The following is a 26,708-nucleotide window of genomic DNA, read 5'->3' as shown; positions in this document are numbered from 1 at the left end:
ATCGAAGCCCGTCCGGGATCCGTATCGCCTAATTTACTCACAAGGGGTAGATCTAACCGACAAGGGTAGAGGGTTCCCCGTGAGTGCGAGAGAGACCGAGCGAGGCGCGGGACCGTGAGCGCGAGAGAGAGGTCCGACCGCGCCCGCCCTTTTCGAGCCTTTGCTCTTACACGCGTGCGGAACCGCACTCAGGCCTCGTTACCAGTAAATGGGAACAGGTGGGAGCATATTCCACCCTAAATTGCTCCTTAGTCTTTTCAGGGTAAACGCGAGTTCACACGTGGCGATGTCTGCATAAAAATCCGATTTTACGGGCCGAAAGTACCGAATTATGAATTTAAAAACGAAAACATCGAAATAATGCGTGGTCAAAGCTAAATCCACAGTTAATGTCCTCGCGCTCAGAAACAAATCCTTAAAAAAAGAAAGTCGTGTAATAGAAGGCCAGTGAATCATTTGAATAGATGTTCACCTCTGACCTAAAACCGCGAAAAAAAAATTGTTTAAAAATTGCAAATCAAGTCAAGCCGATCCAATTTCCCAGGGATGGGATTTCTGGCGACGGGTTGACGTCTTCCCGGTGGAAAATAAATTTCTTCGAAAAAAAACTTTGCCGCAATAGGGGGGCTAATGAATCATCGGAGAGGGTGTTTGCTCGGTCCACGGCGAGTTAATCGTAATTTAGAGAGCTCGGACCCCGCGTTCCCGGATCCCCCGGATCCCTCGGGACGCGCATGAATATCGCATCAAGACTCGAGAGAGGACAGGGGAGCCCGATGGGAAGCTACGAATTTAATAGAATAATAAATGGCCGTCTGCCCCGTTCGGGGACCACGAGAGAGAAACGGGGAGAAAGAGAGAGGACGAGAGAAAAAGAGAGAGACCAGAGATGCCGGAATCGATACGAGCGACTAGTCTCTCTATCTCTCTCTCCAGAAGCCCAGGTTCGATTCCGCAGAGGAGCTTTTGTTTCCCCTTTCCTTTTCTCCTCTTTTCCTGTTTTCTCTCTCCCTTGAAAAGCGCACCCACAATCGGAGTTTGCACTGTGGCGTTGAAAGGGAACTCGGATGTTTTCCGCGACCCAGAGGGGGAGAGAGAGAGAGAGAGGAGGCTGCTCGGTGATAAGGCAATTAGTTTGTCATGTCATGCGGACAAGCCGATAAGAGAGGATGGCAGGGACTCTCTCCTGGGACCCAGGGATCCTGGATTTCGCCTAGGAGTGCAGAATCCCAGGGATGGTCGAAGTTCCAGGTCTGGTACCGATAAGGGCCGTGATAAGGGAGTTTCGGGGTGTCCTGGGATCCATCGCCTTCTGGAAATTTAATCCTTAATAGGAGGGAGGGATAGGTTACTGCCTGGGACGTAAAAAATTTATTAAAAAAAGCGTATTGCATTTGCAAAATTATGAAAAGCCCAAAAACCATAATGGGCAGACATATCTATGTGAGCCCACGTGTCGTCCTCTTATAATTGAAGGTTAGGACCGCTATTTCCGAATTAATTCCCACCGAGCGATTTAACCAGGATTTAATTTCAGTAGATAATTCGGGGCTCCGATCGACCGCATCGATCAGCTGATCGCTGTCGAGTAAATAAACCGCAAGAAACCTCGTTAACGTTACAAAAACATATTTAAATAAATTGAGTCCCTCAATTAACCCGAGAGGTAGTTGAAATCGCATACGCTAGATAAATACTTTAGGAAATCGCGAAATAAATCGGCGATCCTGCGAGTGGGCGAGTAAATAAATAAGAGGGAGGGTTCCGTTCGCCCGGGAACGTCGAGTAGGGGGGTGGGGGTTAGGGGGTGGGGGAGGGGGGCCCTCCTTCGGCAGGGGTGGGGGGAGGCGAGCGGCGCTCTCGAGCTCGTGGCGGAGGAGACGACAGTCGCCGCTCGACGCCCGAACCGTGCGGTACGATGTTCCTCGAGACTCCTCGGCTCCGGGATTTCGGGAATACGCAGAACCGCCCTCCCGACCGATAAGGGGTGTCAAGGTGTCCCGGAAGCGGGAGACCCCCGCTAGGATGTCGGGAGTGAACCAGGCCTGGGTCCTGGCAACGGGTTCCCACGGGACGCGGGGAACGTGATCCGTCTCGTGGAGTCCCGGAGGACGCGGGACGCCGGATCCCGAGGGAGGCCGGGATAGGATACGGGAGAGCGACCGGGACGCGCGGCCATCCCGAGGGAACCTGGACCTCTTCTGGGGGGAGGGGTCCTTCCGGGATCCCGGATCGCTCCCACGGGATAGGCCGGGGGATCCTACGGGCGACCTGGCTTCTTTAAAGGGCTACATATTTAAAGGGCGAAACGGGAACGAGGACTGGGCGGCGTTGGCGAGCTCTCTTTCTCTCTCGCTCCCGCTTGCAGCGGCCTCCGATGCGCGCTAGTGACGGTCTCGAGCGGCTCGCGAGCGCGAACAAGGGAGCTCTGGGTATAACAGTGACGGGGATTACCGAGGGATGTTCCCTGGAGTGCAGTGAAGTGTGAACATTCGACCTGGCCGATGAGCTGGGAGGGATTCGAATTTCTACCGACGGACCGCCGAGAGTATTTGTAAATAGAGGCGGCGTTTCGCAACGAGGAGAGACCCCTCTCCTCGGGAGGCGGGAGCGGCCGGCTGGGGCCTCCAGATACCGCCGGGTATCCTCCCCCGCCATCCCCCGGGAGCTCCGCGGGACGTACGCTTCGCCGCACGCCGAGACCGAGGTAAGTCGAGCCCTTGAATGAGAGACACTGGCGCGGCTCGTCCCTATTGGCCCTCGACGGCCGGGGGTGGGGAGACCTGCGCGCCAAACTTGCGCGCCGGCCCTTTGGCTCCGCCCCCCTTAGAGCTTCTCAATCTGGAAATTTTAGGTTGGTAATGGTTATTCCAACAGGGGAAAGGGTGTGCTCGGGTTCTGTCTTTGCGCTCACGTGGGAGGATCGGGCTTTGAGGTTAGGTTTCACGGTCTATGCCGTATTTTCGTGCTGATACGCCGAACGGCGGCCGGTTTGGGAATTAAATCCCATTGAAAGTGATCGGGCTTTTTATTCCCGGGTGAATTTCGCGTTTCTAAACCTGGGTACGGGATCGTTCGTCATTCTCGGTCCGAGTCTCGAAGTCGAAAGAGTCGTCGTTTAACGGCGGTTCCGAATTCCGCTGTACATTGTCTTATCGAAAGCCGTCGAAAAGACTTTCGTTTAACGACTGTCCCGATGTCCCAGTAAACTCTCTCGATCGAAGTTGTTGTTTGGACTGCCGTCTGACGTGACGTTCGAAGCCGTCGTTTGGAGTTTCGTTTAACGACGATATTTTTGTATAACGACGATGTTTTCATTTAACGACGATATTTTCGTTGAACGACGATATTTTCATTGAACGACGATATTTTTGTATAACGACGATATTTTTGTATAACGACGATATTTTTGTATAACGACGATATATTTTCATTTAACTTCGATATTTTCGTTGAACGACGATATTTTTGTATAACGACGATATTTTCGTTTAACGACGATATTTTCATTGAACGACGATATTTTTGTATAACGACGATATTTTCATTTAACTTCGATATTTTCATTGAACGACGATATTTTTGTATAACGACGATATTTTCGTTTAACGACGATATTTTCATTGAACGACGATATTTTTGTATAACGACGAATTTAACTTCGATATTTTCGTTGAACGACGATATTTTCGTATAACGACGATATTTTCGCTTAACGACGATATCTTCGTTTAACGCCGTTATTTTCCTTCAATTTCGATCTGAAATTTCCAACAAGTCCTCTCGTTAAAAATCGTCGAAGAGGCTCGCGTTTAACATCGATCCCGATTTCCAAGTGGACTCTCTCTCTCTCTCTCTCTCTCTCACGATCGCAGCCATTGTTTCGACTGGCGTTTAACGCCGATTTCGATTCTCCGGTAGAGTGCCTTAGACGTGACTCCTCGGCGTTACGACGAACCTGCCAGTAGCTAGACGAACGAGTTCGTGTGGTTTTCACGGGGTACCGTTAGAGCACTGGCCTCCGTAGAATTTGTTTTGACACGCTCTTGCCAATGCCGGAACCCCCGGCAACGAAACTCGGCCTGAGAGCCATTCTCCAACCTCCTAGGAGCACTCTAATTGCATCCCTAAATTAATACCTGCACACCTCCTCTCCCGGGTATCCCGGAAATATCGCAAAAACAAATAAATCACCTTAACGTTAAACGAGAAAGTTTTCCGCGCCGTTCGTTAGCGCGAACGGTAGCGATGGCCGCGAGTCGTGCTCGAATTTGTTCGAGAAATATTTAGTGCCCTCGCGTTTTTTAAACCGGTATAACTTATTCGATTCGTACACGACTGATAGCTAATTAAATTTCCATAATTAAAGTTGCATGTCGAGTTTGGTATTTTTTTACAGGGCACTTCGTTAAAAAAAAAAAGAAATGTAAGAAATTCATGCATCGCGTATTTTAATATTTTACCAGTATGATTTACACGATTTATTGGACTCGAAGTGTATCTTTAACTTAACGTGACATTAACTCGAATCATTCGAGTAGATATGGATTTAACCCTTAACACGGGGCCACTTCGACATAAGGGCGAAATTCCTCTGACCGTGCAGGGGATATTGGACCAAACGTCGGGCGCCTCTAGGTGCTTCTAGTAGCCAAAGGGTTAAATTACAGTGCACTTTGTAAAAAAAATATATGTATATATTGTAAGAAATTCATGTGACGCGTATTTAAAAGTTCTACCAAGGCCCGATGTGCACTTTTAACGGGGCAATTGTCCGCCAACCAATCGAACGTTTTTCTCATTAGTGGTAAGAGTTTTTCCCGCTAACAGTGTTTTATATCTCGTCGAGGAAACTCCGGTAGATAGTTGCGGCATTCGATAATGATCCTTTCGGCTCGGCGCCTAGGTACTTTCGTTGTCTCTCGGTGCACCTAGGCCGCATTGCGCTCGGTTTGCGCGTCCACGTGTCGACGGGTGGGAACGGGCGGGAACGGGATAGAGAAAGAGGGAGGCAGGGGGCAGGGAGCGGGAGAAAGAGAGAGGGAGAGAGGCATCGGGCAGGTTGCGCCCGTCTTTCAGGTGCGTAACTAGGAAGGTACGTGCCCGAGGCTAGCGCAACACTTTCTAACGTGACTCGGACGGAATATCGAATCGATCTCGATTCTATAACCGGGAGAACTCTCGCCCTCGATTCCCTCTAAAAGGCCCACTTTTGACGCGACGGAGGGAAATATAGAGGAGGAGGAGAAAGAGTGGAGAAATTTCTATCGAATTGAATGAGGACCTTCGAGGGAGGTTCCTGGATTTTAGCTGCATTTTTTTTTTTTCTCTCTCGCGCGATTTCCCAGATTAATTGGAAGGTTTGCTTTTCCTCCAAATCAAGGGACGGAAAGAAAAACAGGGAAGAGAAGAAATTTATTAATAATGATTTTCATAATAACGTTTTAGGAGTTTTCCTTCGAGAGGGGGTTCTTCGATTTTGACCGTGGTTCCTTCTTTTTCCTTTTTTTTTTTCCTCCCTCATTTTTTTTCCCCCTTTCTCTCCGATTACGGGGAGTAATTGGAAGACCGTGTTTTCCTCCCTACCTCGGCGAGGGAAAACGGCGGAAAAAGCGGGAGGAAAAAGGAAGAGAGGGCGGAAACGATTTGCCGGGGGAAAAGATCTCCGGCGGGTAATACCTCGCGAAAGGGGAGTTTTCAATTAGTTCGGTAAGAGAGAACAGAGGAAGAGGAGCAGAGAGAGAGACGGCGGGACACCCGGGGATTTGGAAAATTGCAAAACGGACCTTTCCAATCCTTCCGGCGACCGCGAGGCGGCCGCTTTTCCCGATTGGATCCAACGGCCAATCGGCGGGCCAATTCCGTTGGGCCGGCTCCAACGGAATGGAACCGCGAGATTAATGTCATCTCGGAGAGGAGGACGCAGGGAATTCGCAAACTCGATTCCCTTGATATTCCGATGCCAGGGAAGAGGAAAGAGACCGGCGGGATTGGCTATTCCTTCTCTCTCTCTCTCTGCCTCTTTTTTACCGTCGCCATATTCCCATATAGATGTTTCGTGTTAAAAAAAAAGAAAAAAAAAGAGAACCCGTCAAATTGGCGTTTAATATACATGTATCCTGCGGGATCAACGGGTTCGTCCTGGGAATCGGGTCGAGGAAGGGGTTAAAGGGGATTCCGATCGCCCTGAGTCACGTGGGTTGTCCTGTAATGCCAAAGGAATTTCGGGAACGCCCGGGACACCTCACACTCTTTTTTTTTTCTTTTTTTTCTTTTCTTTTATTTCTTTATTCTCTCTCTTCCGTGTCTAACCGTTCATTTTATATCGGGGCCCTTCTCAGGGCCCCGGGGATCGCGATTCATCCGTCTTCAGGATCGTAAATTCCTCGGAGATGTCGAATAGCCCGTTAGGAATAAAAAGAAGAAAAAAGAAAAGTAAAGACGCCTCGAAGAGAAATTTCAACAATTTCTAAAGAAAATTTCCTGGGACAGATTTTGCGGGGTGTATTGAAATACATGTTTGTATGTACGGGATTTTTTTTTTCTTTTTGATTAATTTCGTATGTCAGAAGCGGAGAATTTTTTAAACGTGGTTTACTTTTATGCCTCTCTTTGCTCTTATTTTTATTCCCTAGAAATATTAATAGAGAGGGAAAGGATAATTTCCTTGACCCTCTCGGTTTCATTTTCATTGCCAAGGGTATTAAGGAAATGGTTGGAGAAAATTCTAATTACGTTGAAAAATGACCCGAGGGAAGTGGGGAATTTTTAAAACGTCGTTTCCTTTTATACCTCCGTCCGGAATGGCGATCGATCTTTGATCGATCGCGGAAATGGCGAGCGCCGATTAATTATCGTTTCCGGGTAATCGGAGCTAGTCGAACTCTCGAAGGCCATTCTTAATCCTGAGTCAGGAGTTTCGAGGGATAAAGGAGGCCTCGAATTTGCGGTTTCCAGGAGCTCAGAGGTATTCGGGCCCAATCGGTCGATTATCCCTCGGGACTCGCTTTGTAGATACCACTGTACCTGCCCCTTTGTAAATGAGTCATTCCGACCTGAGTCGAGTCATCGTCGAGGCCTGGCCGAAGTGGACTCCTTCGAATTATACAAGTTTGGGATTTTGTCCTGTCTCTAGAAGGACTCAACTTTATTCCCTTCCAATATGCCGGCTCTCGGAATTTTGACCGATTTTCTCGGCGACGCCAGCTTCTCGCACATTTTCCCGAAGAACCGAGCAAGTTACAGGGAAACTGCTGGGAATAAAAGTTGTTAGTTAAGATGGATTGAGCATGTTTTGTTGGACACGTTTTTCGCGATCGTTTACCGTTGTCGAGAAAAATCCAGAAATTCCGACGGTCTTACCTCCACTGTCACCTTGCCGCGCGGATTCCGGACGAACGCCTCGAGATTCGAGAAAACCGTCCGAACAAGAATCGTCAGTCGGAATGTGTTCTACAAGTTTTGTTCGGGACATTTTCCAGGATCGCGTACCATTATCTCGAAGAACCTTGAATATCGTGGATATCGCGGATACCGCGCCTCGCGGCAGGTGCTCGCTCTCCTCGGGCGGTCCCTTTTCTCTCGTTCTCCCTCTCTCTGTTCTTCTCCTTCGCTCTTGGACAATGTCCAGCGACGGCATAAATGGACAGATATCCGAGGCCGGCTGTTTGGGTGCGTGATTTATGCGAGGCATCGCCTCCTCGTGAAACTTCGCCTTCGAAGTGGGCCAATGTCTGTGTGGATCAGTGCCGAACCTTCCACTCGGGTTTCGATCAAGGAATCGATTTCGCCAAATCGATGCCTCGCCCCCTCGACATTTTCCATCTCCGTTTTCCTCCCCATTTTCCATTTCCGTCCGCAAAGTCGTTCCCCTTCTTGAATTCTATTTTTTATTCATTTTCTTCGGTGAGTCAGTGTCGAATCTTCCTCTCCGGTCTCGATCACCAGGTGATCGATCGATTTTACCGAATCGATGTCTCGCCCCTCGACATTTTCCGCTTTCCTTCATATCTTTCCATTTCCGCCCGCAAAGTCGTTCTATGTCGCGCGTTCTTTTTTTTATTAATTTTTTCTTCCCTCCCATCGGGGGTCTTGAAGAGGTTCCTGAAGAGGGGCCCGAGGAACCTCGACGTCCCTCTTCTTCGTCGAGACTGGCAATGTTGGCCTTAGGCAGTCGGTCACTGACATTATTTCACAACCCGTTCGGCCCATGTGTGCTGATCGACTCGACGAAAACCTATCGAGACCTAATTGGTTCATTCCGAGGGTCATCCTCTCGATGACTCTGGAGAGCTTGGGAAAAATCCCGAAAATGCGGAGCGGGAATATTTCCCTCTTCTGGAGTGCCCTCGAGAATCGAAAACCGGGGGTTCTACAATTGACTATCACCGACAAGCGTTATCAATTTTTTCGGGATGAGATATAACCCTTTTTCATAATTTTTCTGACATTTTCTCACAGTTCTATTGTTCCACCCTCACAAGCTACAATTTCCACGTTGCTCTTGAAAGATGAGAAATGAAGAGAAAATTATTCTTCTTGTTGATAACGAGCTTTATAAATTTTTGAGCGTCGAGCGGATGATGTGCAATTATTTGATGATTTTATCAAAATTGTTCGTCTAGAAGAAAAGGGTGAATATTATTTTTTCGTCGGCGGGTGGGGAAAAATTAAAAAAAAAATACTTCTCCCGCTCGTATCGCTCTCGATTAATTTCTGAGAGGTGGAGGGACGATGTGCAGTTTTTCGATGATCTTAGCGAAATTGTTCCTGAAGAAGGAGAGGGTGGGGATTTTTTTTCGTCCGGTCGTCGGGCGGGGAAAAATAAAAAAAAAAATACTTCTCCCGCTCGTATCGCTCTCGATTAATTTCCGAGAGGTGGAGGGACGATGTGCAATTTTTCGATGATCTTAGCGAAATTGTTCCCGAAGAAGGGGAGGGTGGGGATTTTTTCGTAGAGGACCCGGGAGAAGTTCTCGCGGTTACCAGGCAAGGACGTTGTCCCGCCCAAGAGGAGCAGGGCCGGCGATTGGTCCCCGGCGGGCCCAACGGAATCGCCAGAGAGAGAAGGAAGAGGAGAGGAGAGAGAAAGAGAGGACTAGAAGGGAAGGAGACTGCCCTCGAAAGAGGAGCAACGCCAGCGGGTTAACAATCGGGTCAACTTGTCACGAGTAAACCAGTTAGTCGGAAGAGCGGGTCGACGCGCGATCGCTAGAACCGATTATCGACTTAATTCAATTATCGATCGATCGACCCTCCTCGAGCCGAGTTCCTCGGGGTGATCTCGTTCGACCAGGCCCCTCGAAATCCTCGGGGGAAAAAGTCGAAAGTCGAACGAGAAGAGGCTGAAAGGTCGATCTCATTCGAGACGACGGTCTTCAGGGTCGAAATTTTCATTTCCTTCTGGACCGTCGGGAAAGTCGGAATCCCAGGGAAAATCCACGGTCTTTCTTTTGGAGTTCTAGCGAATGATCCCAATTATCGGGATTGTTGTGTCGATTGTTACGGGGGAGAGATTAATATCGACAATCCGCGAGGAGATGACAATAGGCAAGATGGCGATCTCTCCTCAAGGCCGGAACGATCTCAGGAGGGAGATCGCCGTTAATATGATTAACGGTCCCGATCGTGACGCCGCCGGGGAGAAAATCCGCGGATTGCGCAATTGTTTCCTCGTTAACGCCGAGTTTGCGGCGCTTCCGGATCGGCGAGGAACGGTAATCGATGATTGATCGGAGAGGAGACGTCGGGAAAGCGAGAGGGAAAATGAGAAGGTGGAAGAAAAGAGCAGCGAGGCGCTAGCGGGAAGTTCCCTTTAAATCTTGGACGGTCCCTTTAAACCTTTGAACACGGAGCCATCTCGACATATGGGCGAAATTCGTCTGACCGGGCAGGCAATATTGGACCAAACGTCGGGCGCGTTTAGGCTCATTTAGTAGCTAAAGGGTTTTAAATCTTGGGCGTTCCTTTTAAATCTTGGACATTAACTGTAAATTTTGGACGTTCCTTTTAAATCTTGAACGTTCCCTTTAAATCTTTGAGCACGGAGCCATTTCGACATATGGGCGAAATTCGTCTAACCGTGCAGGCAATATTGGACCAAACGTCGGGCGCCTTTAGGCGCTTTTAGTAGCGAAAGGGTTAAATCTTGGACATTCCCTTTAAATCTAAAACATCCCCTTTAAGTCTTAAAGGCTCGAGAGTGCCGATCGTCTCGGCACATCCGCTTTAATTCTTAAATCGCGGATCACCGATCTCCCGCTCGCAACCCGATCATCCCCTTTAAGGGCTTAAAGGGGATGTAGCTCGATTCCTACGCACCTTAGTCAATTATTTTCCCCACTTTTTGAGCTTCCTCGACGCGGAAACCAGGCCTTTGTGATTCCAACCCGGTTCTTTTCGGTATAGAGCGAGCCGATCATCCCCTTTAACAGCTTAAAGGGGATGGACTCGAGTCGATCGACCCCTAAGTGCTTCCGTTCGTTGCTCTTCCTACTTTTTCACCTCTTTAGACGGGAAAAACTGACTTTAGAGGCTCGAACTCCCTTATTTTCGGTTAATTGTCGACGGCAATGTCTGTTTTCGGGGGCGGACGAGGTGACGGAGTGCGTTCCGACGGAGATGGTCTATTTAAAGGTCCTCGGCTCTCCCAGATATCCGGTTAGGGGTTAGCGAAGCTGGCCAAGGGCCAAACCTCTTTCCAGACAGTTGGGCGCGACGCGCCACGCGGACTGTTTTTCCGAAAATCGCCACCGATGGTTTATTCATTTATTTATTTATATCCAAGACCCTGCGGAGAAGACGCGCTCAAACCAGAGATAAACCATTTAAACGATGCTCGCAAATCTTCTCGCTTCCGTTCCACGTGTAGCGAGGGGTAGGATCCGTTCGCGAGGTAGAAGAAATTAAAAAAAGAATCGCATTTTTAGATATCATTTGTCGCATTTTTATGATAATTTTAATTATTATTGGTCTTCTTTTTCCTTAACTTTGGATTTCATCGAATGTCTCGTTCCATGACGGTGAAGCCTGTATGGAAATGAAAAAAAGAATCAAATTTTTAGATATCATTTGTCGCATTTTTATGATAATTTTAATTATTATTGGTCTTCTTTTTCCTTAACTTTGGATTTCATCGAACGTCTTGTCCTCTGACGACGGTGAAGCTTGTATTAAAAATAGAAAATATTTATCGATCATTTTGTAAAAAATGACACTCTTGAAAATTTGAGGAAAAAAAACATATTCCAGTGTCAATTATATTAATGATTGATTTAATTTATTATAATGAGGGGTTGGGACCGCTCGCGAGGGTAAATAATTGTTTCTCTTGAAGGACCGGGAAAATAAAATTATACTATCAATCGATTCGATTATTAATTGCGGGGTGGCGATAGGGAGGGGTTGGAGTAGCTCGCGAGGGTGAGCGATTAGGCCTTGCTCTCGAAAAATGGAATATAAATCCCGGTGTCGATTCGAAGGTGCGAAAGCCTCCTTTGGCGTGGGTATTGGAGAACGAGCGACCGACCGATCGATCGATCGATTATCCGTGACCGGTCCATCGATCTCAGACTGGAGGCGACGTAACCGTGGTTTACTTTTAGATCGAAACCTTCTCCCATTCCCCTCCTGCGTGACAACCTTCCTCCTGACCTTCTTATTTCCCCGGTTCGTTAACACTCGTATCTATCGTCGATCATATCCCAAAGATCGATGAAAGACTCCTCAGTATTCACCGACTGAAAGGAAATGTTGTTACAATTCCTTTTTTGCATTGTCCGTAATATTCTTAGGCGCTATCGCGCTGTTAAACGGCGCGGATTAATCCTTCGAACACGGAGTCATTTCGACATATGGGCGAAATTCGTATGACCGTGCAGGCAATATTGGACCAAACGTCGGGCCTTAGTAGCCAAAGAGTTTAATCATTCGAGGGGAAACAGGAAATTATATATGGTTTTTAATTATTGTATATCAATATACAGCTAAACTGTACGTGTAGATAATTAAAGATTCACGTGGAAATGCTTTGTTATACTTTATCATCGCTAGATCATGCGGATAAATAATCGAATGAAAAGTCGAAACGATAGGAATTTATTTCTGGTTTTTACTTGCCACACGATTATCTTTACTAAATGGTAATATCGAGTTTTGTAATATAAATTCTTAGCGACATCCAAGTGGGAAAAAAAAAAAAAAATTTGTCGTTTCCTGTTATCGACCTCGAGATATACGAAGACGCGTCGACCTAACCTCAAAATCCGTTTTCCCGAGTTTTCAAGATGACGAAGAAGACAAGAAGGAAAGGCAAGGGAGAACGGTGTCGGAGTTTTTTCCACTCGGCATTCCGAGATGTCTCTCGGTCCAGCAGCCTCCATCTTGACCGCTTATCACGCCTCGTTATCACCCGACCGTCCGATTAAACCGAGATCCTTTCCCCGTAATGACGTAGAATTTTCCGCAAGATCTTCCCCACTTTTCCGAGGCGAAAGAGGAACGGAAGGTGGCCCCGAAATCCGAGAGTTTATCACGTCCGTGATAACGGCACTCCACTGGGCCCTCTTATCAGCGGGCGAATGAATGGAGCGCGTTACGCCCGAGCCTCTTCTCTCTTTCTCTCTCTTGTTAATTATAACGAAACGTGAATTAATCTCCCGAGAGGGGGGAAATCTTCCCTCCGGTCTTTGCCCCCTGCGAGGCCCCTCGAATCTCTGATAAGGCGATCTCGCGATGGGGATGATAAGGCCATCTCACGATGGGGGTGATAAGGCCTTCCCACGTGGGGTGGGTCGACCCCTCGAGGGTTGGAACACCCTGACGAGGCTCTTAAAAAAGCTCCTCCCGGTGCCGATTCGGCACGTCTTCTCTTGATAAGAGATTAGACCGCCTCCTCTTCAGGATGGAGTTTTCCTCTTCTCTCTCTCTCGCGATTCGCCAATTTTTCCGAAGAAATGCGGAGTCTAGGGACGAAATGTGGAGTCTAGGAATTTCTGAAGGCTTTTTTAATTTTTTTTTCTTCGAAAGAAAAAAAAAATTAAAAAACGTCGGAAATGAAAAATATTCAATATTCATTTTATACAATTCCACGTGTCGTTTCTTCGCGCAACGGTGTTCTCTCTTTATTTCCCCCTTTTCTTCCCGCACGCATTAATTTCTTTTCTTTTCCTTAACAAGGATCCATTCTTCATTTTTTTTTTCTCTCCAGCGCGCATTAATTCCTTTTTTCTTATCAGAGCGAGGGGGATGGCGTTCCGGGGAGCAGATTCGCGTCGAGGGAAACAGGAAGGAGATAGGGGCCATAGAAAGAGAGAGAGAGGAAGTCGAGGAGAACACGGTCGTTGCATGGGAGATGCACCAACCGGAAGTGGCTTCTATCGTCGTCACGATTGCGCGCTCGGTGCACTGGGCGCACTTTGTTCCCTCCCGGGTACCCTTTTATTTATTTCCTTCGTTCTTCCTCCTCCTACTTTACCTCCGTCCCCCTCTTTCGGTATATCTTCTTTCTCTCTCTTGGCACCGAGCCCGGTGACGAGGGCCCCGAGTCGCCCGTAAAGGGCGAAAGGCCGCTTCCGGTCGCAAATGAATCAGAGAAAGAGACACGTTCGCGAAACTCGGTGACGACGAGGGGGGTAACCCTTTCCCCCCCTCCGGCAAGTCGACATCCGAACGTGGGAAAAGCGCAACGAGGCGGCGCTCGATTCTCGGTAAGCGCCCGCGATTTTTTCTTTCCCCTCTCCTCGGGGACGGCGAAGGTCTCGGGAAAAATTCCGAAATAATTGCTTGCCGTTCGGGCCGAGCCGTTATCTACCTGGCTTGGCGTCTGGAAAGCCCTCGGGAATGATTTCCCGATTTTTCCCGATTTTTTCCCGAATTTTTTTGAATTTTTTCCGAATTTTTTCCCGAATTTCTCCCATACACTTTTGCTTGGGACTTTGCCTTGAGGTTTCCAGGCGGTTTTCGCGGTTCTCGTCCTTGAGGCAGGTCGTGGTTGCACTTGGGGTAGGTCTTCCGGCTGGTTCTGAGACTGGGCTATTTTTTCCCGATTTTTCCCGAACACCTTTCCACGCTCTATGGCGTTGCAGCATGGCGCGGTCGCGCTTGGGGCAGGTCAGGGCGCCGTCAAGGCCGGCGTAAAATTTTGCGACATCTTGCCGCCAAATGTCTCGGTACAAATAGCTTTCCCGAAGTCGACCTCCGAGATTAACTGCTACCTAACCTTCCAAAATTTCTCCTCACTCGAGATCAGCCCGAAACATTTTCAAAGTACTCTTTCTCTCGAGTTTCTCCTCGCCATCTTGGCTCTTGCAATTCCAAGTCTCAGAAAAACGTCTAAAAAAAAAATTAAAAAATGCTGTTACCTCAATTGCTCGCCGATATTTCGGCTCTTACAATGAGAATCGAGCCGGGACGTCTCAAAAAAAAATATAATATATATATTTGATATGTGTACTTTTTAATTTCTTCCCGACATTCGCGGTAAACGGAACGAAGGAGAGAACGAGAGACCCATTGCGAATCGCCAGCGCCAGAGTCGGCGTCTCTATCAGAGCGTGTCTAAGAAATTGCAGCTGCATTTTCTTTTTCTTCCCCCCTTACCCGGCCGATTCCAGTTATGATCGCGACTGACATTAATCCGACCGAGCTAAACCAACTGCAGCTGCGAACAAGTGGAAAACTCGCGTTTTACTCCGATTTTCCCTCATTAACTTCCGACGTCTGATAAGGACAATTTGTCCCTTCCCTATCGCTCCGACGAATTTCTGGCTTCCTTATTTTTTATTCCATTCCCATTGGTACGAAAGGATCATTCTATGTATATGTATATACATCCAAAATATTAATAAAACTTTTATCCAAATTGAGTGCACCGAGTCGTTTGAAATTTCACGAGATTATGAGAGCCGTGAAGAGCGCTATGTTCGTGAAATTTGATTTTTCATTAAAAAAAAATTGATTTTCGTTCTAGTCCAGGATAAACAAGAGAGAAAAAAAATTTTTTTCTGAAAATTGAAATTTCACGAGCATCGCGCTCTTTTTTGGGGCCTTCATGATCTCGTGATGAAGTGTCAAATGATTCGGTAGAGCCAATTTGGAGAAAAGTGTAATAAGCATTTGGACTTTTTGGTGCGTATACATGACACTTTCGTGTCGCCTTAAGGCACGTTAACCCTGTACACTTTTGTCGGGGCACCTCCTCCGACTTCTCGTCCCTCCTTCGCGCAAAATGGGGGATAAAAAACGTGAACTCGTCGGGAGGCGAAAGGCGCGATAAAGGCTCGGCCGAAAAATGGAGAAGCCCGTTCATATCTCCCGGGGAAAATAAATCCCCGGCTAAATATAAACGGCCTCAGGCCCGATTTAGAATCCCGTCGCGCCGCTTTTGGGAGACCGGGAGAGAAAGAGAGAGAGAGAGAGATAATGAGAGTAAAAGAGAGAGACCAAAAAGAGAGGCGATATCACGGGGGGAAAGATAAAAAAACGTATAAAGAGCGTCGCCGCTCGAAGAAAGGGATATATATTCCCTCCCCTTGAAATCCCAAAGAACAATTCCCCCTATCTTTCTCTCCCCTCCCAATCCATTTATCCTATCTTCATTATCCACCACTCTTGTCTATAACCGATCACACTATACACCCATGCCTTCATCTGTGATAAACCTCGCCCCCGCACCCTTATAAAAAAAAAATATCATTGATCCATTGAAACGTTTCTTTGAAAGTTGCCAAAAAGAAATACTCCGACAATTTAAGAAAATCATTGTTTCACTCGAATCACCGGAAAATTCCCACGATTACGAGGAAACGTTGTATCCAATTTATTCGAGATTAATCGATCGAAATAATTATTCCTCGAATTAACGAAATATCTTCCTTTTTTTTTGGTACCGTTCAAAATAAATAGTTCCATACTTCAATGCCTTTTTTTCCCCCTCAGTTTAGAACGAGATGACATACCTGGTCATTCATAATTATATCTCGAATTAACGAAATATCTTCTTTTCTTTTTTTTTCGTACCGTTCAAAAAAAAATTCCATACTTCAATGCCTTTTTTTTTCCCCCTCAGTTTAGAGCGAGATGACATACCTGGTCATTAATGTCCACGATCGATCTTCCCCATAACCTTCCTCTTCTAATTTCCCCCCCCCCCTCCCCCCAAGAATATAGGAATGTATAAAACTAAAAAAAAATTGAGAAAAAAAAAAAGAATTATACATGGAGAATCTCCTCTTAATCGTCGGGACGCAGTTTCGTCAAGGGGTTTCGCCCAAAAGACGAGGCTCGTTTGTCAACTCTCCAGGACAGGTGCCTGTGGGGGGGTGGGGAGGGGTCGGCGCCCCCCGGGCGAACTTTCGGCCAGATTATTACCGGCGCCCCAACCTCCTTGGCGAGGGGCCAGTCGTGTCGCAAACGTGTTTTGGAGTCCTCGAGAAAGAGAGGGAGAAACAGAGAGAGAGAGAGAGAGAGAGAGAGAGAGAGAGAGAGAGACAGATCGCTGGCGCCGCGACGCTCTCTTTGTGGACCCGCGAAAGAGGGGGGAGGGAGGTGGAAAAAAGGGGGGAAGCATGGAGAATGCGCTGGAAACCTTGACCCATTCGCCGGCTTGTCCTCTCTCAAGATTTTCCACATTTTCTCGTATTTCCTCACGTTTTCCAACGTTTTCCTAACATTTTCCTAACATTTTTCTAACATTTTCTCACATTTTCTCTTTTCGATTTCCTTGCGTCGTTTCCTTTTCCACGTTTTGAGAAGGAAGGGAGTCGTTAGAATTTCGTCTCATCCGTCGATCCTCACCTGGAGATTTTCCCTATATTCGATTTGCCATATTTTCACATATTTCCTCGGAGTTTCCGCATTTTCCTCATACCTTTCCTCAGACTCTCTCGCATCTCATGTTTCCTCGCTCTCGTCATCCCACGTCTCGTAAAAAGGGAGTCATCTATCATCAAGGGGTACATCCATAAATTTTCCAGATTTTCCTCGGCTTTTCCTTCCCCCCTCACTTTCGACCAATTTCTTCATTTCCTCCATTTCTTAATTCCCTTTTGTTCCTCTTGAGGGGAGGGCGAGGAGACTTCCCTGCAAGGAATCACTCTGAAACGGGGAGTCCCACAACTGGAGCACTTGGCAGTCGACCAGGGAGAGAGAAAATGAGGGAAGAAAAAAAAAAGATAGAGAGAGACGTAGAAAGACGGTGGAAAGGAACACGTGGGATAACCGGCGCCTCCTGTAACGAGAAACGCTGCAATTACAACGCCGTGGAATGCACTCGGATGTCCCTTCCTTCCGAGTGCACTCGACTTTATCTCCCTCTTTCTCCCTCCTACGTGTATACACATACATCTCTCTCTTTCTCACTCGCCGTCTAGTCCTGAGACCGCAGAGAGCCGCCTCGGCCCTTAGACCATAAATATCTAGACCTCGCATAGTAGTGGAAGGGTTAAACTCGAATACCACATAGACCACGTGTCCCGACGGCACTAGGACCCAATCATTTTTTAGACCATATATTTATATAGACCATTTTACAGTGGAAGGGGTTAAACGAATGTACCACGTGACCCGATGACACCTACACAGTTAAAGCCATTATGCTTACTGAAAATCTTGGAGTGGGAGGTCTAGGTATATATGTATACCTGTATAGACAGTATATATAATATAATATAATATAATGTATCTATAATATATATAATGTAATGTATCTAAGCCTCGGCCTCGCTCCTGAAACGCCAGAGTTCGACTTTCGAAGCGAGCCGATAGTTACCCTCGATAATGGCGTGTAAACGGAAGCGATTGTACGGCTTGTCCACTCCTCGAGGTGTTTCGGACCTTGAAGAGGATGGAGACAGGTCCAAGCCTCCTCAGTCGAGGTTTCTTTCTTCTTTTTTTCCAATGGAAAGAACGCCGGGAACGAAAGTGGAGTTTGGCGCCAACGGGGACCACGAGAGCGTGTGCCGTTGGCTTCGCCTTATCTCTCAAGGTCCACCAGAATGCGACGCTGGCGCCGCCGGCGGGACCGCCGCGAACTATGTGCACCTCGGTCTAAATTCCCCTCTTAAGGGACTTTAAGTTTCTTTAAGGGAAGAATCTCTACGTGCAACCTATTCTCGTTGCGTTCGCCCGCGAAACGTTGTTTTTCTATGTCAGGCAGGTTAACATAACCTTGGTATGACGCAGCTGACTGATTTTAGAAAACGGGAGGAGGATTGAAAATTTCGTTCCCCTCCGGTGGTGAAATCCGGCGGAGTTTTCGGGTAACTTCGGGACCTACACGGTGTCTATGTAAATCCGCCTTAACGAGGGCCGATTTCACGGGGAGGGTCTACTTCCTAGATTTCTCGAAAAACTTTTCCGTCCTCGTCTGGAGAAAAGTCTCGATCTCCAGGCCCGTTTATACGACCATGTAAACTCGGCTTTAACGAGGGCCGATTCTCGCGGGGGGATTCCTCGAACTCGTGAAAACCTGGTTTAAGCGTAATGGCGCGTCTCGAAACGTCGACGGCGATCAGCGGGCGGTCGCCGGTCGTTCGGTCGTGAAAACCCGCCCGAGGATGTTTTCCTGGGCCCTGAAAAAGGGCCGCGTTAATTGAAAACGGCCCGTTTATCGCATTCCGCGTTTATGTCTACCTCGGGCCGCGTTTCCAGGGGGGCGACGTTTAATGCCCCCGCGCGGCAACTATGTAAATTCGCCTTTATAATGCCTCTTAATTCCCGGCGCAATGAAAGGGGGCCCTTTTTCCGCGGCCCGGCAAAAAGGTCGAGGATGGAAACGTTACGGCCGACCTCTAGGTAGCGACGGCCAGCGGGAGGTCGGCCGCCATTTTCTGGCCAATCGGCGCCCTCGGCCAATCGGAACGCTCGTTAGCCCTCATGGAAACGCGGCCGCGCGCGTGTCCGCGCTCGTAACGCCCGACAGTTTTCTGCAAAAATAAACAGCCGATAAATATCCGGAACGAGGTAGGGATACCCGCGCTGGTAATCGCGGCCGTATCTCACGGGAACGGCGCTTAAGTACCGCCGTAAACCTCCGCGGATGGATTTCGGTGAGAATTAAATTAAGCCGGAGGCGCGGGATTCCCTCCTCGTGTATGTAACACGAATCGCCTTACCTGGGGACACGGCGCCGGTAGACGTTAAGGCCTCCTAAAACGCCTCTCATAACAATCGGAACTTTCCAATCGCCGGGATGGGACGCCATATTGGATTTCCTAGAACCCGATTACGCGCGAATAATAAATCCGGTGGATTAGGAAAAATAGTCTGGCGTATATATAATGGCCCTGCGAGACGTTAAGGCCTTTTCAAACACCTCTTATAATAAGAAACATCTAATATATTTAAATAGGACACCAGATTGAAAATTCTGCAACTTTTTTTGTCGCTTACGCGCGAAAAATGAATTCCGCAGATTGGACGGAATCGCAGGGCCGTTTGGTAATTTTTTTAATTTAACTTCTTAGACTTTACCCAACTCGTGTGACGGTTAAATCGTCGTTGTCAATCTTGGAAATTGTTTTAGTTTAATAAATATTCAATGGTAGAGCATAAAATAAATTGATATTCTTCTGTAAGTAATGATTATATGTCAAAGTCTCTCCCGGTGGAGCTGGCCGGCCGCTCCAACGGAATCGGCCAATCGCGAGGGCCGCTCCAACGGAATCGGCCAATCAGCGTCGCGCCCGAGCCAAGATGGCGGCGGGGAAGCACCGCGAGGTCTCTCCCTCAGCCGAGGCGGAAAACCTCGCGAAACCTCGAGAGCGCGAGTGCGAATATCGGGAGCAGGGCCTCGTAGAATCGATAACGAGTTATCGAGGCTTCGCTCCGGCGAAATATTTCCCCGGGTCGTTGATATACGCCGATATGGGAAATCACGCGATCCAATATTGGACTTCGATGCATGCGAGATGCGGACAGAAATCCCTCACCTGTTTTCCCGGGGTCCCCGATGGACCTCGGTGATAACACTCCACCGAGCCGAGAATTAGAACAGAGTCCACGTTTCTGTATACAGAGTCAATGGCGTTTGCCCCGGGCCGATAATTAGAGTGCAAACCAGGGTATTCACTATGTACCGTATCAGCGTATTCACTATATACCACATCAGCGTATTCACTATATACCATATATCAGCGTATTCACGATACACCACATCAGCGTTTGCGGTTTAATTGAGCGGATAGATACGCCTCCATGTAAACCAGGTCTAAGGATTGAAATCTATTTTTCTTTGCAGGTGGAACCGATGCTGCGCACCACGTGGAGGAGTTGACCAGCAACGGGGATTTTCGCCAGGTCCGAAGCTGAGGTGGAAAGCACAAAGACCATGTCTTCAAGGAGTCACTATCGAGGCACAACCTGGGGGATAGTCGTGCTCCTCCTGGGATTGACGGTATCTCAGGTGGGAGCCGTGCCGGCGAGATCTAGAGCGTCGCTGGAGTCCTCTTCGGGGTCTTCTTCGGGATCCTCTTCGGGCTCCTCTTCAAGGTCCTCCTCGGGTTCTAAATCTCCAGACCAGGACGTGGGTTCCCCCAGCGAACTTGCCTGGCAAGCCTGGCTCCTCGTGGACGCCCAATCCGGTGCCCACTCCAGCCTGGATTCCGCATCTCTGCTCCGAAGAATAACCCCGAAGAGCGTCTTCATAGCCCCGGCGCTTCCGGCGTGCGCGGAAGGCTACCGCGCAGACGCCATGGGCCGGTGCGTGAAGATCGTCAACATCAACAAGGAAGCTCACCTGGACTTCCTGCTGCAGAGGTTGAACGCGATGTACGCAAACCGGGACGTGGGGTCCTCCTCAGGGGAGAGGAAACCGGTCGCAGGTCCTTCAGGGCCTCTTCAGCTAAACATCCCCTTGGTGGGGAACGTCGATCCCCAGGGTGGCAAGGTGGAGGCCAACCAGGAGGCAGAGGACTCCATGGAAGTTCCCGTGGTGGTCCCTGCGAATGAGTCCCACGACAAGAACAGAAAGGACACGGTCGGGGTGTACAAAATCGGAAACGGTACCAGGGGTTACCCTGAAGAGCCGTTTTTTCCAGGGAACGGGTCCAAGGTCGACGCGGAATTCGCAGCCTCCGATCAGCTGGTCCCGGTCGTCGAGTTCGACGAGGGGAACATGACGTTCACCGACGTCGTCGATTACAAGGTCGCGGAAGTCCCGAAGGAAGTATCCGAAGAGGTCGGAGAGAAGCTGAAGAAGGCGGCGCCGGAAGTTAGTCGAGATGTCCCCTCTTCGGATTTACTTAGCACCGCGTTTCAGATGTCTTCTTCCACGAGGACGCCTTCTTCGAGTTCCACGGTCTACGAGGAAGATCTTGAAGCCGTTGGGAACAGCTCTTCAGGGCATATCCTGGTGAAGGTGGAGAACGTATCCGAGAGTCATAGGAAGGAAGTGACCGAGGTCACTGTGCCGTATTTCGAGATTCTGCCCGCGACCTTTGGAGCAGATGTCGAGGAGGACCCTGAAGACCTGGACAGGATGAAGACGGACAGAGTTCCCTTAGAGGAGGCCGATGACCTGGATTATGTGGAGTCTACGGGTCACCCGGAAGAGGACTCCACGGAAGTTGAAGACGAGATCCTGAAGCACGGGGAAGCTGGCATGACCATCCCCGAGAGTGGCGTGGATCTTCATCTTGAGAAGTGGAAGCACGTCGCGGAAGACCCGACCTTGAAGACACCGGGAAATGGTCCGGCCAGGAACTCTACATTAACGGAGCACACCTATGTAGACCTTGAAGAGGACCTCGAAACCGGAAGCACGATCTCCAGCGAGGTGAGTGTCCGGAAGGACTTCGTCCTGGAAACGACGTTGCTGAATATGAGGACGAGACCGACTCCTTCCTCATCTACCAAGGGACTAGGAAGCGACCCTGGAGAGACGAGGTACACCGAGAGGGTTCCCGATGACGTGGACGCGGACCTGGAGGCCATCTTCCCGGAGCGTCTCGAAGGGTCGAAGGAGACAAGACCACATCCCGAAGATGCTGAAGTGGTCTCCTCGGCCCAGATCCCCAGCTCTTCAAGGCGACCCTTGACCTCGACGCCCCTTCAGGGTCTCCGTCGACCTGGGAGTCAGGACGAGTCGTTAATCGACGTGCAGGCGTCCTTCAACCGGGAAACCGTGGCTCTGCCTCAGTTCAAGGACCCTCCCTTCAGGTCGGAGTACCTCGACCCTGAGGAGCAGTTTACCTCCTCCTTTCAGAGGCCCTCCCGACCTGGATTCAGACCCTCCAGCTTCGACTACAAGCCTAGCCAGGATTTCGTCAGGTTCCCAGGGTACGAGCGGTTCTCCTCGTCCTCGGGATTCGTAAGATTCCCCGGGGACGAGGCGAACAGCATCCACGCCCAGGATTTCAAGGACAGGGGGCCCTACCCTGAAGAGGGCCCCCACTCTTCGACGAACACGAAGAGCAGCGTCTCGCCGCATCAGAAACAGCCACCCTGGTGGATTCCTCCAGGTTGGAGGACCGATCGTCAGCAGGATCTTCAGCAACCCAGCCTGAGTCCTGTCGGTCAGTCCGGGCAGAGGAGCAGACAGACTCCTGCGCCGATGCTCCTCAGGTTCTGGACCAGGATGCCTCTCGTCAGGGACCCTAGCTTATATCCTTCGGGTTCCCCGAGCCTTCCTCAGGGATATCCTCAGGGGGTGGCGGCGCCTCGGCTGGAGCACAGGTTTTCTAATTCCCAACAGAGGAGTTCTCTTTTTAGGGAATTGTCCTCTCAGGACGCCAACAGGGTCTTTGCGCCGAAATTGAGGTCTACCGTTGGTTAAAGACTCGATGAGACCGTCATATTCTTCGGCTTCTTCCTGAGGAACCCGACAAGGACTATTCTTGGGTGGAACCTTGTTCTTGTCGTTTCTCGACGACGGAACGTCCAAGGCGCGCCGCCGCCATCTTGGAATACAGAGGACGCTCTTTTTGAGAACGGAGGAGTCGCTTGAGACTTTAAGGCTCTTTTCTGAGAACGGAGGAGACCTTATTCGTGATGCCAAATCCTGGCCAAAATCGAACTCGAAGTGAACGGACCAAGAGGAATCTTCCAAAGCAAGGTGTACCTCAACTGGAGTTATAAAATGGCGCGCCGCCATCTTGGAGAACGGAGGACTCTCAGTTTGAGAACGAAAGACACTTTACGGAGATCAGAGATTTCTTCTCGTAGAGGTCAGCGGAATCGATGCCAAATTATGGCCAAAACCGAACTCAAGGTCAACAGGCCAAAAGGGATCTTCCCAAGCAAGGTGTACTCAACGTGAGTTAGGAAACGGCGCGCCGCCATCTTGGAGAACAGAGGACTCTGTTTCTGAGAGCGAAGGGCACTTTATTAGAGATCCAGAGGTCTTTCTCTTGGAGGGAACGGTGGGCCGCATTGTTACTATTCAAAGAAATATTTCTTCGGTCCTCAATGAACATTTTTCTTTTTTTTCAATGTGATGTTAAGCGATTCGGGGCACCATTTTCGGGTCCGGCTTCGGAGAAATCCTCGGATTTTCCTCTCTCTCGAGCGGCCGGTAAACAATTTCTCTCAGGTACGAGGAAGGGGGGCCAAGAATTGTTTTCCCTGGACATTTAACAGCGCGCGAAACCGCGCTCCTAAAACGTTATCGCAACGTTTATTTTGCAAACAGTCTCCGGCCAGCGGATCGGCCGCGAAAATTGCAAACACCGTTGTAACTCGCGCGAATTCTTCGGCTCGAAATGCCGAGGCGAAACGTCGAGGTGGAAAAATCCCTGGACGTAGGATTAAACGAAACCCATAAGCCTAACAATTCCGAGAGAAAATCTGCCTGGATCTCTTTCAATCCTCCTATCTTCGTAGTCGTGTCGATGTTATATATCCGCACATCTTGCGGATCCGTGGAAAGGATATATAATTGGGAAGAAAGACGCGGGGAATGATGTGGAGGACGTTCTCCAAGATGGCGGCCAACGCCGCGTCCTCTTCATTCCGAGACACTTTTTTGTACCCCCGAGGCCGTATCCCCCGCCATTCGTGGACAGACTGATCGCGAGGTTAATTAGTGTCGTTAACGGTCGCGTAATTGTAAATGTAACGCCGTAATACACCATAGGATCCGCCTCTCCGATTTAGCCGTAAACTGTACCATAGATTTCGATATATGGACCCTGTAAAGCCATGATAGCGAAAAAAAAAAGAAGAAAAAAAAAAGAGCGAGAGCTACCAGAGGGGCTATTTCCATCTTTTCTGTTTTTTTTTTCCTTCGTGCCGTTAGGACGTCGTTTTGTGCTGCGCAGTTGTTTTATGTAGAAAGTGAGAAAAAAGGGATAGACAAAAAAAAAAATAACGAGAGCCCATTTGTCATCTGTTTTTTAGGCATTTATGAATATGGAATATTTGGTCTACAAATTCTATGTACTGGGGAATAACAAAATAGCCCCTTTGTTTAATTTCTCAGTTTTGCCGGCTTCATGGTTGCATCACAGAGCAGAGTCCATATATACCACTTCCCTGCATTTAATTCCGACAATTCGACTCCGGAAATGGAATAACTCGGGATCGATCAGTGAGGATTGATCGATCGTCGGAGTTAACGAAGCCCCGGAAATGAACGGCATCGAAATCGCAATTGCAGTTCGAATTGCCGAAGTCCTTTCGATTATGGTCTGCAATTGGACATGGCGTAATCACGATACTAATTAATAATTAATCCGAAGGCGCGAACGATGCCGATTCGTTTCCGGTTGGAATTGATCGCGAGGTCAATAGAATCCGAGAAATCTCTTAAACGAGCTGATTAAATGGAGAAAAATGTTCATTTCTCTTTGGAGGAAAATTGAAGGAAAGAAAAAGCAAAAAAAAAAAGGCAGAAATATACAGGAATATTAATTTCTCTTTGGAGAAGGGATTAATTAAGAGCTTGGATAAATGATTAATTTTTTTTTTTCCTCCAAGGGGAAACGGGGTTTCTCTTTAGTGGGAGAAATTTATTCCATTTAATGAGCTCTCCGATGTCAGGATTCTTTTGGCCAGGCGCTTTCGCAGTTTCGATACTTTTTTACGTGACTTCCCCACGTATCGGTACATAAGAGAGTAAATTATTAACTTAACGATATTTGATACAGCGGCCGGTAACTGTCTATTGTATGTCTCGTATTAAATGTCTACACCGTGTATAACGTATATACATATGAATATAGTATACATATCCCGTTCGTGTACATAATGACTTTATCGGAGGATTGTATATAGGACGCATTGAGCGAGATATGACGTTAACACTCACCGTAACGACGATCTGTATTAATTGTAACTGTATTAAATCCTATGTATTATTTATAGCTGAACATGTCGATGTATATTGCGTATGTTTGTGTTTCGCATGATCGCTCGATCGGTCGTGATTCGACGAAATTACGTGAAGATATATATATATAACGATATTGATAGACGAAGCATCGTGCCTCTTATTTTAATCCCTTTCCAGATTCGATACCTTTGTCACGGAAGAAGCATGGATTCGATATCGATACACTGCACCGAGGCTTGCCAAATGGTGTTATATTACCTATTGTCACACTTGAAGTATTAAATAAATCTGAAATCTTGGGCACAGATATCTTTCTCACTGGGCGATCACTTCCTCCAGGTAAGACGATGAAAGTCTGTGTATTAGTGTATTGTTTCTACATTTTATTTACAAAACAGCTTGACGTACTCGTAATTAGGTATAGAAGCTTAGGTTTTCAGTCCCTTGAATCCCCGGGCTAAGATAAATTTCTCAGACGATTCGCTTCTCGTTGCCATGGGCCTAATCACTCGGATATTGTTGTAGAACCTGGAGATGTCGTTCTCCAGCTGCTGAGACTGACCACCGTCCCACAGTTTGACCAAAAATGTGGCATCTGGATGTGACATTTCTAGAGCAAACTTTAAAGCCGCATATGCTAGGCTGGTGATACCATCGTGGTCGAGCTCTTTGACTCCCGTAGCGTTCGGTGCCATGTCCGACAATACCAAATTGACCGGTTTATCGCCCAACACGGCATGTAACTTATCCTGGGATTCTTTGGCCATGAAATCGCAGCCCCCCAAGATGCGAGCTCCTTCGATCGGGTGCATTGGGAGTTTATCAATAGCTATAACACTTCCAATAGGTACATCGGGATCTTTACCGTCGGCATTGGTTAACTTTACAGCTACCTGCGTCCAGCTACCTGGCGCCGCTCCGCAGTCCACGACAACCTGTCCCGGAGTAAAAATGCGAAACTTCTCATTAACCTCCAACAATTTAAAGGCACTTCTACAGCGATAGTTCTCTTGCTTTGCGAGCTCCACATAGGGATCACGCATTTGTCTCTCCAGCCATAGCTGCGAACTGTGTGATTTACCTAAGAAAACAGAAAATTCCAGAGAAATAAGATAAGTAAACCCACCCATTAATTCACACTCAAGCAAAAATTCCAGTTTACCTTTTACAGTTTTTAAATTCCTTCTCAACAGCACACTGCAAGTGTGCATTAACCTCACATTTATCAGAGTTTCGTGCAATACGCCCATTTGTTTATAATATATAATTACAGTCTATTCAGAGTCCTTATCTCCTTTTCACTCAGTATTTTCAAAACTGTACCGTCAAAATTGCAGACGAGGAGTTAATATAAACTAGTTGATATAAATAATTAATATTTTGACAGGAAGATCGGTATCATGTTGCATCTGGTTGCACCACGTGATCGTGTCGACCGCCA

The 26,708-nt window shown here is 48.1% G+C and overlaps 2 protein-coding genes across 2 annotated transcripts; one reads left to right on the top strand and one right to left on the bottom strand.

Moving 5' to 3' along the window:
* The first annotated feature begins 1,901 nt into the window (after nt 1–1,901).
* LOC105695109 lies at nt 1,902–25,412 on the top strand. Its single transcript, XM_012416407.1, has 2 exons — nt 1,902–2,707; nt 20,237–25,412. The coding sequence occupies exon 2, from the start codon at nt 20,327–20,329 to the stop codon at nt 22,769–22,771; it is 2,445 nt and encodes an 814-aa protein (XP_012271830.1). The 5' UTR covers nt 1,902–2,707; nt 20,237–20,326; the 3' UTR covers nt 22,772–25,412.
* Nucleotides 25,073–26,708, bottom strand: LOC105695111 (rRNA methyltransferase 2, mitochondrial). The gene is made up of 2 exons (XM_012416409.2): nt 26,430–26,708; nt 25,073–26,348 (listed from the first exon to the last, which is right to left on the bottom strand). Exons 1-2 carry the CDS (start codon nt 26,515–26,517, stop codon nt 25,696–25,698), a joined length of 741 nt encoding a protein of 246 aa, XP_012271832.1. The 5' UTR covers nt 26,518–26,708; the 3' UTR covers nt 25,073–25,695.

Source organism: Orussus abietinus, unplaced genomic scaffold, assembly GCF_000612105.2.
Source record: "Orussus abietinus isolate OABI.00-Male unplaced genomic scaffold, Oabi_2.0 scaffold82, whole genome shotgun sequence".
Lineage (NCBI taxonomy): Eukaryota > Metazoa > Arthropoda > Insecta > Hymenoptera > Orussidae > Orussus > Orussus abietinus.
This window is presented reverse-complemented; position numbering and strand designations above follow the sequence as displayed.

What these genes read in the sequence shown, in the direction of transcription:
- LOC105695109 (XM_012416407.1), top strand. Translation starts at nt 20,327, where the DNA reads ATGTCTTCAAGGAGTCACTATCGAGGCACAACCTGGGGGATAGTCGTG.
- LOC105695111 (XM_012416409.2), bottom strand. Translation starts at nt 26,517, where the DNA reads ATGGGCGTATTGCACGAAACTCTGATAAATGTGAGGTTAATGCACACT. An exon ending in GAATTTAAAAACTGTAAAAG is followed by an intron (nt 26,349 to 26,429) that starts GTAAACTGGAAT and finishes CTGTTTTCTTAG; the next exon opens with GTAAATCACACAGTTCGCAG.